This window comes from Cajanus cajan, chromosome 4, assembly GCF_000230855.2.
Source record: "Cajanus cajan strain Asha chromosome 4, NIPB_CcT2T_4, whole genome shotgun sequence".
Lineage (NCBI taxonomy): Eukaryota > Viridiplantae > Streptophyta > Magnoliopsida > Fabales > Fabaceae > Cajanus > Cajanus cajan.
Window position 1 is genome coordinate 77,141,015 of NC_138520.1, and position 21,056 is coordinate 77,162,070.

Here is a 21,056-nt window from a genome sequence, read left to right on the forward strand (position 1 = left end):
TTTTGTTCTGTTTGGACACCTCAAACTTTGGGGAGAGAGTGAAAGTACAGTGAAATGTGGTGATTTAGATCACTGTGTGTTTCTTATGGTCATTCACTCCTTCCCCCCACTTTTGTTTTTTTCAAACACCCTTCATCAAAATTTATTTTCATAATAATTGAAATCAATGCATGTTATGATTTTCATACACGTTGAGACGCGAGACAAGTGTTTTCAAGCATTCATAGTTAATGGTAAAAAAATATTAAATTCACCTAATGGGTATGGCTTTGAACACTTTCAATTACTGTACAAAATAAATTTATTAATTAAATTATAAAATAATTAAAGTAGCTTATAAATTATTATAATTTTTTACACTTTAAAAGTCATGCTAATGATAATTATGGTTGATAATATTTTTTTTACAATGTAACATGAATTAAACTCATTAAAAATACTTGTGAAAAGTATCATGAATGCCATTTTCTTTAATGAAATAATATATACTACAACAAAATTTATTATTATCAACATTTATTTAACGACAATAAATTAATTATTTTTATTTTATTATTTAATAAAAATATTAATGATTAATATATAATTGTCATTAAAAATATATTTATATCATACTAAAATTTATTATTAGCGATAATTATTTATTAAAAAAAATTAGTCTTACATCGACTAAAAATAAGATAATCAAAGAGTATATAAAGGGATAATAACTCTCACCTTACAAGTTTATTTTGTAGGGTTGAGTTAGACCTATAACTTACTATTTTAAGTTAGTATGAGATTACTCACCATTATCAATCTCAATAGTCTCTAAACTTGAGAGGACTGACTATTGATAAGATAATTAAAAAAATATATAAGTAGAAGACAATATTCATCTTACAAGTCTCATATCAACTAGAAAACGTAAAAAATGTCATAAAAAGTTATACACTTTTTTCAATTATTATAAAGATTTTTACTAGTATTTAGAATAATTATCACTAAATATTTTAGCGACACTACATACAATGACTAATGTAAAAATGTTAATAAAAAGTTTTACAATAATTTTTATTGGCACTAATAATTATATTAAATGCCCATTAAAAATTTATTTTGTTGTAGTAATATAATTCTAAAATAGCAGCGTAAACGCATCCAACCTCTGATTTTGACAAACACGTGAGTCATGAAAAGAAGCATCAACAGTAGTACAGTTTTTAATTGCAGACAGCAGAGACAGAGATTGAAACGAAATGAAATATGGAAAAATTATTTTTCAACACCTAAAATCTTATTTGACATCTGGATAGATAAAAGAGAGAAAAAAAATATAGAACATATATGATATGAAAAATAAATGGAAATAATAAGTATTATAATTAGATGTATAGAAAATTAGTGTACTCAAAAATCATTACTCACAAATATATAAAGATTTTTTCTATGAACAAATAAAGACTCTAATGGTAATGACGAAAGTCAAATTTAACTTCTCATACATTTATTTTAATTTGGCACTACTAGATCAATTTCCAGGAAATTTTATAAATATATAAGGATGCTCAAGTTCAAGACCAACTTAATAAGTAAAGTCTAAAGTAAATTTTGAGAGACAATTTTTTTCTTTAAATAAGAATAGTATGTGTTAGACTTTTTTTAATATATATTTTATTTCTTTTTAAAAATTACCAGTAAATTTTTTTGGTTGGTGAGTCTAAAAGCTTAAATTTTAACTATCCACGTCAAGAGTGGTGACCGACCGAAAGTGAGAAATTAATTATTACATTGTTCAAAATCATTACACTTAATCAAAATTTATTAACACATGATTATGTTTTAAAATTTGTAAAAAATAATAATATATTTCATGTGAAAATCGATTAGAATTAAGTAATATATAAGAATTTAGTGAGGAAAGGAAAGCAGAGTGCAAAGTGTGAGAATGTATATAAAGTGATAGCATATGATCTGATTGCGTGAAGGTTGCTTTTATTTGACCTGTCTGTCAAATAAACAGAACTAGCAAGCAAGAATGAAGAGTCATGTTGGTTTCATTTCATGCTTTGCAGTTGAATGGTGCATTCATGCATTGCATGGGACCATGCCACCTCCATTAAAGCTAAAGCCAATAATATTTCCTCTGCGTCACGTCCCCACTCCCCACCCTTTCTCTTTCCATAAACAATCTTAATTACTTACTATCACTTCATTCTAATTACATTACTTTTTTACATTATTTCTCTTTGCTAATAAGTAGAAAAGGATGTAACCATTAGGACTAGCCTATAGTAATGTTTAATTAGAATTACATGTATGATAATTTATGTTGAATTTTCATTCTATGAGTGAGCATATTCATATATAAATTTTTTACATTGTATAAAGATTTGTGTTCAATTTTCATTATGTAGGTAAGCATATTATATATAAAATAATGAGATTATCTGTCATATATTTTTTTAATTATTTGTCTATTTTTATGTAAAATATTTAGTATATTTGTATATAATTAATTGGTGAATTAGGAAAATTTTTAGGAATATAGAATATGACAGATAATGAATTGGCGAACTTGTGTCAAAGACATGAAAGAAGCAAAAAGTGTATCCTGGAAGTGAGTGAAAGAATAAATTGGTGTTTGCTCATCATTTACGTAAATGCCAGTTTAAAATACTTAGGTTTCGCCGTTGGTGGGAGGATGATGAAATGTTTTGTGCTCATTTGCTCATAAACATGGAAATTGGGATTGAAACAATTTTGTGTTGATAATAGTTTCGTATGAGGGGATGAAATTAAATTTGAATTTCAAAGAGTGTGTTTGGATACACGTTTGAAAATCACGTGGAGAAATAAAAAAATTTTACTTCTTATTTTCACGTTTTTTATCTCGTACAGATGTGATTAAATATGTGGAAACGTATTTCCAAACACACTAAGAATGTGAAAGCTAATTTGGATGATGTTAGGAAAAATATAATTTAAGTTATGGGAGGTTAAGTTGATCAAATCCCTCAATATATTATGGGTTAATATGGGTTAAGTTAGGTCAGGTTCATTTTTATCAAATTCAACTCAATTTTTTTATTGAACTATTTTTTAAAATTCAAATTCAATTTGACAAATCTACAAAAACATATAAAATAAAAAAAATAAAAAATAAAATATATATATATATTAATTTTAACATACATATAAAATATGATATATAAAATAAAATCGGGTCAACTAAATTTTGATATATTATATTAATTTTAACAATATATATAATTAAATTATAAATTAAAAGAAGTGTAAAACTTAAATTAAGATATATTTTATAATATATATTTTTAAAATAAATAATTTTATTATAAATATAATATTATAAAAAAAATATCATCAACTAATTAAATCTTTATTGTGTATTAATTCAATAAAAATTATATTTTTTAAGAAAATATTATATATCATATTACATTGAATGGTTTAAAATATAATTTAAATCCATCTTAAAAATGTATCGATCTCAAATTTAAAATTTAAATTTGTCTAAATCAATTTTAAAAATAACCAAATTAACATATTGGATTGAGTCATATTCATTCTTAATACATATGCATGAAAATTAAATCACGAAATTTTTTAGACAATATATTTAGTATGGTGATGATACTAGTTGAGTGCACACTTTTATTTTTATATGATAACGTTCATTGTTCTTGTATTGTTCTTCATTCCTTTCATATTTGTGTTTTTTTTTAACTTATAATTCAATAAACATGTTTAGTAGGTTAAAAGAAAAATGAGATTTGTGCTAACTAACAAAAAAGAGTGAGAATGTCTATTTTAAACACTGTACTTTATTTTCTTTTCTAATTAGGTTACACTTCTTTGAAAAAAGTCATGAATGAAGATTCTGTGGAATCCTTCAAGGTAAAATCTAAATCATTTTAGTAAACTGAATAACAGACGACGCAAGAATAAATTTTACGCGAGTCTTTTATGGACAGAACTTTTAAAAGAGAAAGAAAAAAGAACTAAGAAAAATGTTTCTTGAAGATAGTGAAACAATTAAAAGTTATTCATTTTAATTTTAGGTTGTTTATGTATAATGATTAAAAAAATGAAATAAAAATAAGAAGATTGGCTCATATGGTTAAACTCTAATTAATACATTTAAATAATTAAGCTCTGAAAACAAATAAGAAATGGATCATATGGTTGGGAAATGTGACAAGAATGTGAAACCAAGAATAAAGCTCCTTTAGTGTTGAAGTGGCAGCAACTCACAGCTTCGAATATTCGATGTTTGGGGGACCTAATTCTAAAGGTGGATCTTCAACAAGTTTTTCTAAATTTTGTCCAAAATTCAGTTTTGAAATTCTTGTGCTTGGTTTGTTGAACCACTACCAAAAAAAATCTTATTGCCTCTAATGCAAATGATTAGTTGCATACATAAAGCTCACTCTACTTACTTCTTTTTGGTTCATTCTCAACCAGAAAGCTTTTATTCTTTATTTTTTTTCTATCTTAAGAATGACTCCTTATTACTACATATTTTTGGTGATGTTCAAAATTATTCATCTCCAATGATGTAGATCACTTCACGATTAAAACATGTTCCATTACCAATAGATATATAGTATATATGAGTTCTTCTATTAAGATACTATTATATCTAAATTACTATACCTTATTATATGCTTCCAAGGTAGATAGAGGAACTGATCTGCGGCACTCACGGGAGTAAATAAGAAGAGAAAATTTGCAAAAGGTAGAAGCATGATAACCAAAATAAGGAAAAGGAGAAAAAAAGATTGGAAATTGCACCTTCTTTCTTTCTCTGAGGCATGCAGGTGATGATGTTTAGAATAGAATAGAATATGGAAAGTGGAGGTCATTGTGATTATGATTACCACTTGACCATGTTGGTAAAAGCTTCTTCCTACTTGCTTATCAAGACAACCTTGTCACCTCTTTCTTTCTTTTTAACCAACCACTGCTACATCTACCATTTTTAAAATCATAATTAAGGCCATGTCACCTCATGCATTTTTACCCATTTATCTCCCTCCTCAAAGTTCTTCAACAACCTAAATAGTACCTGGTTTCTTCTTTTTTACCTTTCTGCTGTTGGCCCATTTGAACTACCTTCTAGAAAAACCTTTTCCCCAAGATTTTAGACCAAACAAATATGAATTGAACTTTTAGTAATAAAATAACATATTTCTTGAAGAAAAAAAAAATAATGTTGACTAATAAAACTATATACCAACTAATGAAACATAAACTTAATTTACTTCTTACTCGATAAATTATATTTACAATAACTTTGTGATTTTAAAAAAAATATAGATTAATAATAAAGAATGTGTTGAAAATAATTAATTATAAAATGTGACATGCAGATTAACACTGCTCGACCATAATCGCTTATCGTCATTTGAGTGCAATAATTATGGTGGGAGCACAAAGGGGGAACCATATACATGCACCCACGTTGAGTAAATCGTCTTTGCCTTTCATAATCTTTGCTTCTGAAATGATGATGATTATCCTTTGGTTAATGATCATGTCTTCAAAGGAATAATATAGGGTGATGCTAAACACATTAATGAACGATTAAACAGAGAGTAAGTCACACTACATATAACTTCTTTTTAATTGTTTAAAAAATATTACATAATTTCTTTTAATTATTTAAAAATATTATACGATGTGTCTCTATAAATTAAGGAAGTTGTTGAAAATTAAAAATAAATAATAAAAAGAAATAGTTGTGTATATATAATCTTATAAAACTTAAAGAATATATCTGTAATTTACTCTTAAATATAGATATTGTTAGTATGTAAGGAATAAAAAAGATATATTTAGTGAATAGTGATGGCGGGGGATAAGATTAAGACAGGGAAGAGAATGAGCTATGAATGAATGTGTGCCTTGTTTCCCTTTTTCTTCTTTTCCTCGTCTGCAGCTTTCTACTCAGCCAAACCAAACCAACCAATGAAAATAATTGTGATAGAGGTACACATATCCTATAATAATATAATGTATGTCATTAAAAATTATTTTTATTTATATAATAAATATATTATATATTAATATATAATTCAAAATATATAAATATAAATTTGATATATATATATATATATATAGAATCGAACTTGGTGGTAAAGAATATTACAATAATTCACGCATCATGTTTTGCAGTTAACAATAATTTTATGTCCTGACTAGCTTTCTAACTAGTTGTGTTCTTTAAAACTGTATGAAATTAATTTCTCTTATCATAGTTTAATACTTCATATTTTAAGTAATTATGATATTATTAAGAAAATCCGTTAAAAAATATATATTACTCACTAACAAGGACAACCATTGAAACTGAATTTGATGAATTTTAAGATATCGATAGACCCAACCCACTCCTCACAACAATATGGGTTAAGCCTGGTTTAAAATTAAATCCCCCAACCTTCCCCACCCAACTGGTCAAGTTATATGATGGATTAAACTTTTGATATTAACATACAAACCAGAGTTTGGAATATGAATAAAACTCACGAATGGTCAGCTTAACATACGAATTAAGTAAATTAGAATATTGCAATATGTTGATCCATTTAAATACGGACTTATTTAGTCCAGTTCACTTAACTTTTAAGTTGAAAAAGTTACTGAGTTAGTTCATTTAACTATACAAGTTGAAAAAGCCACTCAATCAACCTATATATAGATCAATTATTCCTTTAAAATATGAATTATTTTTTTGTCGTTTAAATTTTTATTACTTTTAAATTAAATATAAACCATTATTTCAATATTAATATTGTATTCGTTATGTTTTGCATTCATCTTAGACATTTTTTAGTTATTAACTGTTATAATTATAAAGCTTTTCAACATCTTTGATTTTTTTAACATTTTTATATTTTATTATTCAATACGTGAACCAAATGAGAACCATACAAAAGAAACATATCAAGTTAATGGGTCAACCTAGCTAGTCTAGTCTATTTAAATATAGACAACTATGCACTAAACTGACTTGTAAACTTACATATAATTAGGAATAGGAATATATCAAGTTACTTGACAGGGATTAGCTTCAACTCAAGTTAGATTTTAAAAAAAAAAAAAATAGTTCAGGATAAAACTTTTATTAGTTCAAAACAAAATTGAACTTCAAGCTATTTGAAAAAGTTATTAGGCTTGTCAGACTAACATATTTAAATAAAAATAAAAATTTATTTATTATTATTCTTGAATCAAATTTTTTATAATCTTATAAAATGATATTTATTTATCTTTTTAAAATATTAAGTATTTTGATTTATATAAAAATGAAAATTATAAGTTTATTTAATTGAGTATCTAATATTTTTTTTTTTTTGTAATTGAATTCTTGTTAACTTGTGGTAATTTTAAACTGTTAAAAAGTAATAATTTGTGATGGTTATACTAACTTTAGAGACTCAATTACAATATATATATATATATATATATATATATATATATATATAAAAGATTAGTTTTTTTTTTAGTTTAAGTATCTAATTAAGAATTTTCAAAATGATCAAGAATCGAATGAAGTATTAAAATTTTATTGAAAAATAAAAACTTATGTCCTACTTAAAAATATTAACACAATAATTTTTTTATTGGGTCATGTATATCATATTAGACCCTTAAATATGTTTTTATCATAAAATAATATTCAAATTTTATAAAACTATACATACATATACATGTAATCATTTGTATCTTAGCGTTAAAATTATTAACATAAATTTTTATACACACTTATAAGTTAGACTTTTATGTAGGCTACATCAGGATTTTAAAAAAATTATAACAAATGACAAGTCTCAATTTTACTTAAACAATTTAACTCTTTCGACATTTATTTAAATAGTTTTAAAGAAAAATCTAACTTTAACTTTTAAAATGTTGTGAAAATCAAAATGATGTATAAAGTAGTTAGTAAGTATTTGGGTAGTTGTGGTATGGAGTATTTAGTTACATAGAAATAACATTGTCTTTAACAATGGTATAATAAATGTTGAGGAGATTATAGATGCTATCAAATATAGGTCATGAAAATGGTTGACAGCAGGTCTGAATGAGAGATAACTAGTATACATAAATTGGTTAAATGAGTCATTGATATGTATTCAGCAGTTGTCTTAACTTTGTATATAGGTTGGAGTACCCTTTGTACTCTCTTTTCTTAATATTATGTTTTTTGCTTATCCAAAAAAAAAAGTAGTTAGTTTTTTATGAGTTGATGATTTTTACAAACTAATGAACCCTATTTTATTCTAGATTTATCAAGTCTCTCTCTCTCTCTATATATATATATATGTGTGTGTGTATGTATGTATAGAAAGAGAAAGAGGAAGGTTATAATAATAACGGTGTAACTTTTATTAAATATTACACCGCTTAATAACTTTATATTAAATGTGAATTTTGTAAATCAATATATAAAGTGATATGAACTTTAAATCTAACGGTTAGATTTACAAAATTCACATTTAATATAAAGTTATTAAACGGTGTAATACTTAATAAAAGTTACACTGATGTTATTATAACCCTCCTCTATATATATAAACTTTCAATCTAACAATTGAATTTACAAAATTCACATTTAATATAAAGTTATTGAGTGGTGTAATACTTAGTAAAAGTTACATTGGTGTAATTATAATAAGTCTACCTAGACATACTCTATTCAATAACTCATGTTCTACATCAAATTTCAACAATCCAACTGTTGAATTTAAAGTTTTTAATGCATAGATCAAGTTTGCAAATTTTTTAAAAATTTAAAAATCATTTGATACTTCATTTCATTAATTCAAATTAATGGATAATCATAAAATCATTTTATACATTGATTTAAATTAATGAAATGAAATATCAAATGATTTTCAAATTTTTTAAAAATTTGCAGATTTGATCTATGCATTAAGAACTTTAAATTCAACGATTGAGTTGTTGAAATTTGATGTAGAACATAAGTTATTGAACGGAGTAAATCAATGTATAAAATCATTTTATGATTATCCGTCAATTTGAATTAATGAAATAAAGTATCAAATAATTTTTAATTTTTCTAAAAATTTGCAAACTTGATCTATGTATTAAAAAATTTTAATTTAACGGTTGGGCCAATAAAATTTGATATAAAACATAATTTATTGAATGGAATAAATCTATCTAGGAGTAAGCTTACTTAGACTTATTTTACTCAATAACTTATATTCTACATCAAATTGTAACAATCCAACTGTTGAATTTAAAGTTCTTAATGCATAAATCAAGTTTGCAAATTCTTAAGAAAATTTAAAATCATTTCATACTGTATCTCATTAATTTAAATTGACGGATTATCATAAAAATATTTTATACGTTAATTTAAATTTATATAACAAAGTATCAAATAATATTTAAATTTCCTAAAAATTTGTAGACTTCATTTATACATTAAAAATTTTAAATTTAATTTGCACCTCTATCCTCCCACGTATACATTGTTGGGTTGTGCTAGACTAAACTTGAAATAAGTTGCATGAACAACCAAACTCGTTTGTGGATAGAGATATGTTGGTTTCAGAATTGATTGTAACTTTAACTGGTACAAGGAAATGGGATATCCACTTGATTAATTTGCTTTATACCAAGGCAACCGAAATCATATTCTTAGCATCCCTTTACGCCATTTTCAATCTCAGGTTAAGTTTTTCTGGAAACTAAGTTAGGATAGGTACTACACAGTTAAGACAGTGTATCGAATAGCTGAATCTAGATTAGCTTCCCAAAATGTCTCCTCAAGTGCAATCCCAGGTAACTTGTGGAATAAGATTTGGAAAATTAACCCTCCACAAAGATGTTAGCATCTAGTGTGGAGAGCCTGCTAGTCTGCTCTACTAGTTCGTCACAACCAATCTAAAATATATTCACTTTTCATTTGTGGCGAGGTTAGGAGGTTGTGGTTTGCATCAGCAATGGCCATTAGAGTAGAGTTAGATGAGGAGTCACCTTTTACAGTTTAGACCAATAGGATTTTGAAATTGAAGGATAAGGAAAGTATTGCTCGGATGTTTGAGCTACTGTATGTCATATAGAGACATCAATATGCTTGGGATTTTGAGGGGAAGGACACAACTAGGCAACAGGTTTTATCACAGGTAAACTCCCCAACATCACACAATAAGAGTTGGACAGGGAATGCAGGGATGGAGATCTCCATCTAATGGGATAATCAAAGCCAACTTTGAGGCCTCTGTTCAAGTGGGATAATGGTATGGAAGTTGTTTTTAGAAATCGTGAGGAAAAGATAATGGCAACAACTACTTATTTCGATCCTCAGTGGTTTCAACCAAAAATTGCAGGACTTTTGTGTCTCAACCAAAATGCTTTTGAGAATGACTGTCAAGATCTCTCTGTGGAATGGAGAAAAAGGTATAGGTAGTGATTGTAAATACTTTCAGACACTATGCAAGATTGTCAATCCCTTTTTGATGAAAATACCATAGAAAAATTCATACATTAAATAAAGAACTGTCATTTGATGGATCTTTTAGTTGCAGATTGTTTAGCTAAATTTGTTTTCTCTACAGGAGAGATGAGACGTGTTTTGGCTCGAGGAATTGTCTTCCCAAGCACCAGTTGTTGTAGAACATGACATTTTGGCATGGTAGACTTTTATGTTCTTTATTAATGTCATGGATCTTTTTCTTCAAAAATAAAAAACACAAAAATTGAAAATCAGTAAGTAATATGGCAGCCTAACTAATCAAGCCCTACATTTTGGAGTTGAATATCATTTTTGTCTCATCCACTATCCATTTCAGTCCAATCCTATCAAGAACCCAACAACATAAACAATAGTTTAATACTTTGTATCTCTAACCCACTAGAGTTAGCCGGTGAGAGGCTTAGGTGAATTACACGCAAGTCCTTGTTGCCCCTTTGTACTACAAAATATATATTTTATATCTCTGGAAAAACATTAAAATTGATTCAACGGTCTTCTTTTCTGGATCAATGCAAATTACAAGCCTAATAATTCACTAATACAACATGTTGACATGGATATTAGCTTGCTTTACATTCATTTGATGTGATTTAGTAGATTTAAGATTTTTTCATGATAGGATGTAGTTAGGGAAAATAAGTTACAGAACTAACTGGTTGAATTGTCTCATATATTCAAATTTTCAATTGAGTTGGCTAAATATAATAGTATGGCACCTCTCTTACAAGTGTATACCGGTATAAGACAAACTATTGTGTTAATTGCAAAAAAATGTTGCACATCTTCAGACATGAGCTGGTATGTAATATTTTCTCAGTTTGTGTAAAAGAATGAGAAATATGTGGAATAAACAAAAACTACACCTTTTGGTTTATTAGTAAACAATGATAGTTTTTCTCTATAAAAACGTCAACCAATAAGATACTACTCATTTCAGCGGCATGAACATGCCAGCTACGAGACCCAGACAGCAAACAAGGGTTCATTAATGTTGCCAAAATTAAACAGACACGACTACACGAGGGTATAATTTCTGTGGTCCTTTTTCAGTATGCTGCACAACAATATTTTGACATTATTATTGGGTATATAGTAAAACATTTTTTTCCTCTTACTATATTGGCCGAGAAGGCTTTTGTCTGTAAAAATGACCTCACGAATTAGATTGCCAATTTTGCAAATTCTTAAGATTTTCCTATTGTGTTGTTGTAATTTGTAAAGCAACGCAATCCGCATAAATTGATGGCAGAAGCAACCAAAAGGGTAAAAGGACCCGACCATAAATCATGGTTAGACTTAGACATGCTTGCTTTCGTTTTGTATTCTTCCCCCTCCCTGCCAAGCTTTCATTGTTTTGGGGAGAGGGAGTAGTGAATGCTTGGTTAATTTAAGCCCCTCATGCTTTGCAGTGACGCATTGATATACAAATTTAGTTATCAGAAATCCATTTTGCTGGGCCACGAATCCATTTCCAAAAAATCCTGACTGACTGTTCTAGAACCCCCTTCTCCTTACACTCGAGTTCTCTCTAACAAAAGAATTTTTTTTATCACCCCTCCCAATATGGATCAGTCAACCTCCCTCAAGCTGAGTTCCTCCACATTTTAACTTTCTAAATGCCGAGGTATTTTTGCTTTCCATTGTCAGCAACAGAAATAATATCACTCTCAAAACCATGTCAGGCAAAATTTACTGGGAGCAACTCACAAAAGCCACCCCCACAATATCACTCACCTAGTCCCTAAAGCAATCAACCAATTCTGTCAGGCCCTGCAGCATCGAACCCTTGTCCAAAGGGCACTCATATTGTCCTCCATTCAACTCCTCAACAACTGGCCAGTCATCTTAGTAAAATTACATACACCCACCAATCACCATCTCCAATGGACAGAATCATCATGAATTAAAACTATACTCAGCTGACCCGTTTCGATCTAATGATTTCACACCCCCAAAATCAATGTGATTCTTGATTATGTTTTCACATATTTTAGTTTATGGAAGAGATTTAGGTCAGTTTTTTATGGTTTAATGGCAAAATCTTGCTCATTCGCCCTCCTATAAAGCAATGCTGATGCTTCCACCCTGTTTTTTTACATTGGAGGGGAAGAGAAGCAGCACAAGTCAAATTCAAGAAGAAAAAAAGACAGAAGGACAAACATAAATGTCAATTACGAGAAACTCACCAGCCAGGATGGACAACAAATCTTCCTGTGGAAAGAGCCCAATTTACCTGCTCAAGAAAAGGTAGCACTTATCAAGATTCAAATTCAATTGACAAGAACAGTCTGCCCCAACTACCATAATAATGAATATTTTACAGGATGTTAGTCCTGGTGAGAATAGTAGTTGCAGAAAAAACCCTTCTAATTGATGAAAGTAAAATGGTCTTCTATTAATTGATGTGTGTAAACATGCCATGAACTGTTAAGAGTTTAGGTTTCCATGTTATGAGCAAATTGGAAAAGGTGGGGGGCACAGCCGGATGAATCACCTGGATTAAACTTGAATTAAATTAAACCAAGAACAACTTGATTTGCACTCAAATTCATCAATGGTTAACTTTTATATCCCATCAGGTGTTACTCCTTAATATGGAGAACTGTATCATTGCAGGAATGTAGGGGTTGTTTGGCATGTCTGTTTTCTATTTTCATTTTCAACAAAAATAAAAATTTTGGTCAAAATATGTTTAATTTGATTTTAGAAAAAATTTTTAAAAACGTTTTCAAACTGGATCCAATATTGAAAATAAAAACTAAAATTTCCATTGTTTTCAAAGAAAATGAAAACTGCACAACAAAAATGTGGTGGCATATTGTGTAATTACAATGACGTCAACTTTTTTTTTTTCTTCTTCGGACTGAGTAGTGCATGCGGTCTCATGGTCCCAGGGGTTGCTGTTACAAGCAACTTCCTTCTTATTTTGATGATTGTTTCTCACGAAATCCCTCCACAATCTCTGAGCATGCACTTCTCTATAAATGCAAGTTTTTTGGAGGATGAGATTTCTTCTGAATCGCTCAACCTAAATATCCTCAAATTGTATTCTCTTCCTTCCGTAACTCACTTCTTTTTCTCCAATTTGTTTACACATTCATATTTTTTTTTATCGTGAAGGTGAAAAACCATTCCTTGTTAGCGAGTGTTGAAGTCACATACTGTAGCAGATCCCAACAAGGCAGTGGAATCAGTTTTCTGTTAAATGCCTCATAAGGGATCGGGAAAAGTATTATGGCGTGTGTATTAATTAATTATCTTACATATGTTTCTAAATATGTAATTTGTCTTTGAATGATTCTTAGTTTTGATTATATGTATGGGAAATTGAGTATTTTGTTATAAATAACAGGGTTGTGATTTAATTTTCTTTTTAATTCTGCAGCTTCTATTTACTTATCATAATCTGCTGCTTCAATTGCTGTTATGATTGTTATTTTTATGACAAGTATAAATTATATTTATTTTGTTTTGTTTTGGTTGTGATGCTTAAGATGCAATGCTAGTTACATTCATCTTTATTTATTTAAATAAACATATAAATAATACAATAATTTCAATATTATTGAGCATATATTAAAAATTTATTTACCATACAAATTTTCAATATTACTCATTTTCTTAAATTAGAAACTGAAAAATTAAACCAAACATATTTTCTAAATTTCAAAATTTATAAATGAAAATTATTTTCATAAAATAAAATTAGAAAAAAAATAGAAAATGTTTTCTAAAACCAAACAGCCCCTTAATTTTATTTACATGCTTAATACAACAATTAAACAAAATAATGCATGCGCACAGACAGAGACTAACATAATGCGCTGAGAGTTTGGCAATACTATACCTTATCAGTCCCAAGGCAATGTGCAACTACATGAGTAACCTGGTCATCAATATTGGCGGTGCAAACAGCACCGAACTGTTCAGCTGTCTGCCACAACGGGTGAAGGTGAGGATTTTGTAAACTTGTTGGAAACACCCTACTAAATACTATACGACAACCAGCTAAGATTTTTCTCTGCTCTGATGCTAGTATATTTCTGACATCCACGTCTTCTAAGGATTGAGAAGCGAAAAAATTTTGGTGTATTCTCTCAATAACCTAATGAGGAAGAAAGGAAATTATCAACTGAAGAATAACAAGCCATCCCAAGTTAACAAAAAAACCAATAAATAAAAACTCACCGCCAAAGAGGATGCCAGAGTTCCAGCTTCGGGTCTCTCATCATGATCAATCTCGAGAAGGGAAGGACCAAGAAGTCCAAACTGACGTCTACTACAGGGGAAGTATGTATACCTGCACATATCTTAAAATTTAATAGAGGAATGGAACATCTGCTGAATATATAACAGTAGGAAATAATTGCATGAGGTTGAAACCCATGTTACACAGACCTTTCCACCACTATCAGGTTCAATTTGTTATGAGGCCAGACCCTCACAGAATCATCTATAATTACAACAGATGATTCCATACCCAAAACGCCTTCTAAATCTTTGCTTTTGGGAACCCTCTCATCACCATCACCTGAATCAGTATCATCGCCTCTAGAAATAACTCTACCAGCAAACAAAACCCCCTTTGGATCAAGCACCTTTGCCATTTCTGTCGCATATAGCTTGTTTCCCATAGTGTAAAGATGCAGCTCATAAAGCTTACTAGCCTACAAAGCATTTAGGAAGATGTAAATACTTCAATTCAAAATTAAGCCATTGTATGATGTCATGCCAAAAGCATATTGTAGAATTCATAAAATTACCTTCTCCAAAAAGTTCCAGATTCCTGGTCTGAGTTTAGTCCACATTCCCATATGAGGAAAGCGAAAAAGATGTCTGTGAGGCTTCTCACGGTCCTGTTCTTCTTTCTTTCTCAATATCTCCTCATGCACAGGATCAACTTCCACAAACTGAAAGAAAATGTTAATAACATGCAATAACACACTTATATCTAAAGCAGAACCCATTCCATGCAAATTACCTTAGCAGAATTAAGTAATGTGTGATCTAGGTCCAATACAAGGCACAATTTCCGAGCAGCAAACATTTTATTCTGTTCATCAATCCTCCTCGCCCTCTCTCTCTGTATAGCAGCCTTCTGCTGCTCATCATAACCATCGAAAAGATGTTCAACATCCCCCCATGTACTCTGGGATCGAGAGGCACCTGATGCACCAGTTTCATTAGCTGATCCTACACCAGCCTGCAGGTTCTGAGAGTTTGACACAACAGGTTTCTGTTCCCCTCTATCTAAAGTAAGGGGAACAGATGCAGAAGAAAAATTTTGAGCAGCAGGAGAATGATTTGATGATTCTTGGGAAACAGACATAATATCAGCAATGTTTTTCAGATTCTTGGTGAACTGTCGAGCAATATCAGGTGCTGCACTTGATTGACTAGTCACCAATTTTGTGTCCACCCTACCCTCAAGCTTCGGGACTTTGATGTTGTCACCAGTTCCCTGGTTGTTTGAAGCAGGGGATACTGTGACTTTGAATTGCTCGTTCCCCAAGCAACCACTCTTCTGAGTGGCATTATTACTGTGGAGAATGCGCCGTGGATCACGGGGTTTCATGCGAATCTTTCCTGAATCATCTTGTAGGCTGTGTGCCTGTTTGTGTCAACCACGTTCAAAAAATGTAACTACAGTTAGCTTGCAGGATTTTTCATGACACTAAATTGAGTTCCAAATTCCACAATCAATATTTTAGTCTAAGTTCATGCAGAATAAAGGACCGATCAATATGTTTAAAACTTTAATTTCAATTTCAATTTAATTTTTAGGTGCAAGAGGAAGAAAAAATAGTTAATTAGATAACACCATAGCCGCAAGTGAATATTCAAAAATTGACTTCAGTAGTGTATACTTGAGACAAACAATCTCAAAAGCATTTTACCGTGGAAGTTGATTGTGATGAAACCGGATGCATTCCGACAGAACTATGAAGAACACCAGTGGTCATTGATGAACCAATACTCACAGTTGAATCTGTTCCCATTGTCGAATTCAAGCTTGTTAGATGCAGCACATTTGTAGCAGAATCGGCAGATTTCTTTTTGGCTTCAGCTAATCTCAGTTGTTGCTCTCTAAGTATGTTTAGCAACATGGTTGGATTTACAGCTATATCTTTCAAAAGAGCAGGTAAGGAAGCTGTCACATTATTACTTGTAACTGGTGCCTGCTCATTTCTAATGCTTGTTGCATTGAAATTAGCAGAACCATCACAGGAACTACTGACTGTATTCAAAGTCTTTCTGGGTTCAGGTCCAAATTTGTCCATTAAATGATTTCTCTCTATCAACTGAGCTCCAGGCCCAGTAATCTCTTCCAACCAACCACCACTTCCAGCTGCAGTTCTCACTTCGCTCATATTATGTTCAGCATTTTCCAATGAACTTTTTTGTCTTTTTGATACAGTAACATCCAAAGAAGGCTCTTCAGCAGCCTTTTGCTTCCTTGAGATTATCGCTCCAGCATATTCCACTTTAGGCATATTAGGTATGATTGTAGATTGGTTATCCACGGCAGTTGCATCAGAATTAATGAAACGAAGCCTAGGATCTCTACTCTTCGAAGAGCTTTTCACTGGGTAAGACCCATGACCTGCTGTGTCAACTCTAGAACTAATCAATCCTTGCAGGCCGGACCTATCCATGGAAGTAGCAGAAACAGCCTGATGATCCAAAAGGATTGGTTTGGTGCTTGTTAAAAAACCACTGGTAGATGCACTAGAGATTTCGTCGTTTGTATCAACAACCTCATCCTCACAATCACCTGAAGGAGTTGGACTTGGAAGTTTATCATTTGTAAAAAGAGAACTTCGACCAAACTTCTGCTGATATGTGGAAACAGCTTTAAAAGCGTCAGTTTCATAGTGATGAAGTTTAGAATCTTCACTGCCAAGTTCCATCTTCTCAGCCACCGTAATGGGAGTAGGTGACCCAGATTTAATAACCAAAGATTCTCCTGTAGAAAGTAATTTATTAACAGGGAAGCAGGACGGTGCTTCTCGGGTTGGTGATGGTAAACTATCTGCATCATGATCCTTGTGAAGGTCTAACAGAGGGAGCAGAATCCCTCTACCCTTGATACTATTCTGTCCAAATTTTGAAACTTGTAATGCCCCAATTGTGTCAGTATGCAAATGCTTACTAGAAGAAATCAATTCAGCAACTTCTACAGATGGATCTTCCATCTTTATATCGTGGGTCTCCAATTCTTTCTCCTTGCCAATAGCCCCTCTATTGCTTAAAGCACCAACAGAATCAATTGCAATCATCATGCCCTGAATCTGTAGGAACAAAGAACCACATTTCAGACTCTATTCCATCTGAGTTTATAAATTGAAGATTATGAGAAGGACTGCAGAACCACTTCCTAAATCCAGTTACATTAAACATCACCTCTTTGATATGCTCTGGAGAAAACAATTGAGCCTGTTGTTGATCCTTCACAAAAGAAAGTAATCTGACATGAAAATTGTAGCCAAGAAAACATATATTAGTCATCGAAGGTATTGCGACTTGAAGAATTCACAAGTACAACGACCTAAAAACTCAAATTCTGATAAACCTTAGTATGTTATCCTTGTTTTGTTCCTTCTCCGATGTTTCCATAGAGCAGAACACCTACAACAAATCAATAAACAATCGTCATAGATTTTCCAGCAGAAACAGAAATGATATAAACTGAAGCTGCCGAGAGTCTTACAGAATAAACCACTTCAATTGCATTAAACGACAATCGAACAAGACCATCCTTCTCAGGATCAGCAGGTCTAGAGGACACCTGAGGAAGGGCATTCTGCAGCCTGTAGCAAGTTTGAGGAAACGACCTACACCAAAATCCAAAAAATTAAATTCAATGTTGCAAACTTGTAATGTAACTCCAATGCGAGCAATTCAGAGAAAAACAACAAAACCCGTGAACATTGCCACTTACTCCGCCACATTAGCAACGGTAACACCCTCCAGAACATCCCTCAAACCAAGCTGCTCAGAATCAGCAACGGTCTCAGAAGCAGACACAACAACAGTTTCTCCTTCTGCTTCGGGGTCAGCGTCGGCATCAATCTCACCCTCCTCCAACTCCCCTTCTTCTTTATCCACATCCACCATCACCACCTCCTTCGAATTCACAGAACCAGAACTCGGTCGATTGGAGTTGTTGCTGTTACTATTAGCATTACCATCAGAATCTAGTTCCATCACAAAAATATCATTCAAAGGCTTGTTCTGCACGGCTTGTGCCCAAGCGAGGTTATACAAACCCGAAGCATAACCGCGACATATAGTAGGGTACTTTGAGTAAAGATCGTGAACAGCCCAAACCCTAGCATCACTTCCATTGGGCTTATTGTTGTTATTATTCACCTTAACATCTTGCTTATTGAAATCCTCCTCCGTAATCTCTTCCACCGAAGCAGTATCCGAAATCTCACCCTCTTCCACATCCTCAACCTCCTTTCCCATCTTTTCCAATCCTTTCAAATTCTCACAATCAAATAACGATCCAAAAACCATAGAAAGCAGAGCAAAACGACAAACAAACAAACGAGCGGAATCGCGATCGAAACAGCGGAAAAGTTTTAGGGTGAAGTGATTAAAATTAGGGTTCCAATTTGGGTCCTTCGAAATATCGTGAGATTTAGGGCGCAACAACAGTGTTAAAACTGAATCCGAAGTTTGACGGTGTCGGATCTGTTGCGCGAGATCGAAATCGCTGAGGGCTTTTTTCAGATCCGACGATGAAGCAATCGGGTTTTTCGAAAGAGAGAAAAAAATAACAGTAATAGTGAAAATTGTTTTAATAATAATGACGAAAAAATTAAAAGAAGAAACGATACGCTAGGGTGGCGGAAGAATGGGAAAACGAGGAAGGGAGAGGGGGTTTTATAGGGATACGATACGAAGGAGAATCTAAGTTTGATTGGTTTTGAATCTTGACCGTACACGTCACTGATCCCCGAAAGAAACACCGTGTGCTTACGAACGAGAATGACCCGAGTACCTATTACCAGTAACACTATTATGTGTTTCCGATTTCCACGCTAAATAAAATCCTTTTATTTCTCTTTTTTAATCATTATTCTTTAAATATTTTATTTCCTATACTATATATTTCTTTCATCTAAGATGATCCTCTTTCATTTTTTTAACTAAATTATATTCTTCTATCTTTTTTTTTAATTTATTTTAATCATTTACTTATTAAATATTTATTTTAATTTAACTATTTTAAAATAATATTATTTCTAAATTTTGTAACAAATTTTTTTATCTAATTTTTTAACTAATTAAACTTAATATTAAATTTATAAATACAAAAACTATGAAACTTAATTGACTTTTAAATTTAAATAGATTATAATATAATGAAAATCATGTAAAAATATATTATATAAATAATTATAAATAGTATAAATTTTTTTATAAAATTTTTAAAATTTTTATATAATTTTTATTATGTTTATAATAATTCTTTTTTGAATTTTAATTACATTCGATAATATCAATATAAATAAATCTAACGAGATAAATTTTTAATCTTATATTAATAAAAAATTATTAAAATTATATATCAAAATTAAAAATAATTATTATTTTAAAAAATTATATAAACTATATTTAAGAGATAAGTAATCAAAATAAATATCTTAAAATATAAAAATTAATATAGATCTAATAAATAAGATAAAGAATAAAAATATAATTTAACTATTTTTATAAATCTCTTTTTTTCTTAAGTATTGCATTTGGAGATACTATAAAACATTAAATAATAAATATGGACTTTTTTCTTAACAAACTTTTAAACTTTGATTTGTTATGTTATAACTTAAAACTTATATGATATATTTTATTGTTAAACCAATTTTCTTTTTATATAAAGAAATAATAGAACAAAAAAACGTAGATCATTTAGAATACTACACCACATCAAACTGTATGCACTTGTATTAATTGTTTGAATTTTTAAACATAGTTAGCAGGGGTTAAGTCAAATGTTTGAATTATGTGTAAGTTGTTATGAACTTACATATATAAAATTTAATTTCTTTGTTATAAGAAATTTTTTTATAAAAAATAAACTCTGTTTAAATATTTTATCATCTAAATTATACTTTACATTTATAATAAGTAAATTACATTTTGATACAAAATTAGTTTTAACTGTCCTTGGTTTCTTTTTAAAAAAAAATACTAAATAAATAGTCAATTTATCTCCTATATTAAAACATGGAGATTAGTCTAACTGGGAGAGATTTAAAATAACATACACAATATCTTAAATTCAAAATTTGATATCATAATTATGATTCTTATATGGATTAAAAAATTATCTCTTACATTCAAAGATTGGGATATTATTATATATAACATAATTTGTTATATTTTTTCATTTATTTATTATCATATCGAATTTTAATTTTATCATTTTTTATCTATAATTTTTCAAAATATTTTTATTTCATTAAGTCTTACTTCAATAATATATGTATTGTATTTTGCCACATAATCTATTATATTTCTTCATCTATTT

General features: G+C 30.1%; 1 protein-coding gene across 1 annotated transcript; it reads right to left on the reverse strand.

Moving 5' to 3' along the window:
* Positions 1 to 11,360: 11,360 nt before the first annotated feature.
* On the reverse strand, positions 11,361 to 19,389 carry CPL3 (C-terminal domain phosphatase-like 3). The gene is made up of 12 exons (XM_020362989.3): positions 18,456 to 19,389; positions 18,225 to 18,348; positions 18,087 to 18,142; positions 17,918 to 17,981; positions 16,411 to 17,805; positions 15,495 to 16,124; positions 15,277 to 15,423; positions 14,912 to 15,180; positions 14,702 to 14,813; positions 14,361 to 14,618; positions 12,700 to 12,746; positions 11,361 to 12,598 (listed from the first exon to the last, which is right to left on the reverse strand). The coding sequence occupies exons 1-12, from the start codon at positions 19,034 to 19,036 to the stop codon at positions 12,535 to 12,537; spliced, it is 3,747 nt and encodes a 1,248-aa protein (XP_020218578.2). The 5' UTR covers positions 19,037 to 19,389; the 3' UTR covers positions 11,361 to 12,534.
* Between the last annotated feature and the right edge of the window lie 1,667 nt (positions 19,390 to 21,056).

Coding starts and splice junctions, on each gene's coding strand:
- CPL3 (XM_020362989.3), bottom strand. CDS start 19,036: ATGGTTTTTGGATCGTTATTTGATTGTGAGAATTTGAAAGGATTGGAA. Junction 14,619..14,701: donor CTCTGGCATCCTCTTTGGCG/GTGAGTTTTTAT, acceptor CTTCCTCATTAG/GTTATTGAGAGAATACACCA. Junction 12,599..12,699: donor TTTGTTGTCCATCCTGGCTG/GTGAGTTTCTCG, acceptor GTAAAAAAACAG/GGTGGAAGCATCAGCATTGC.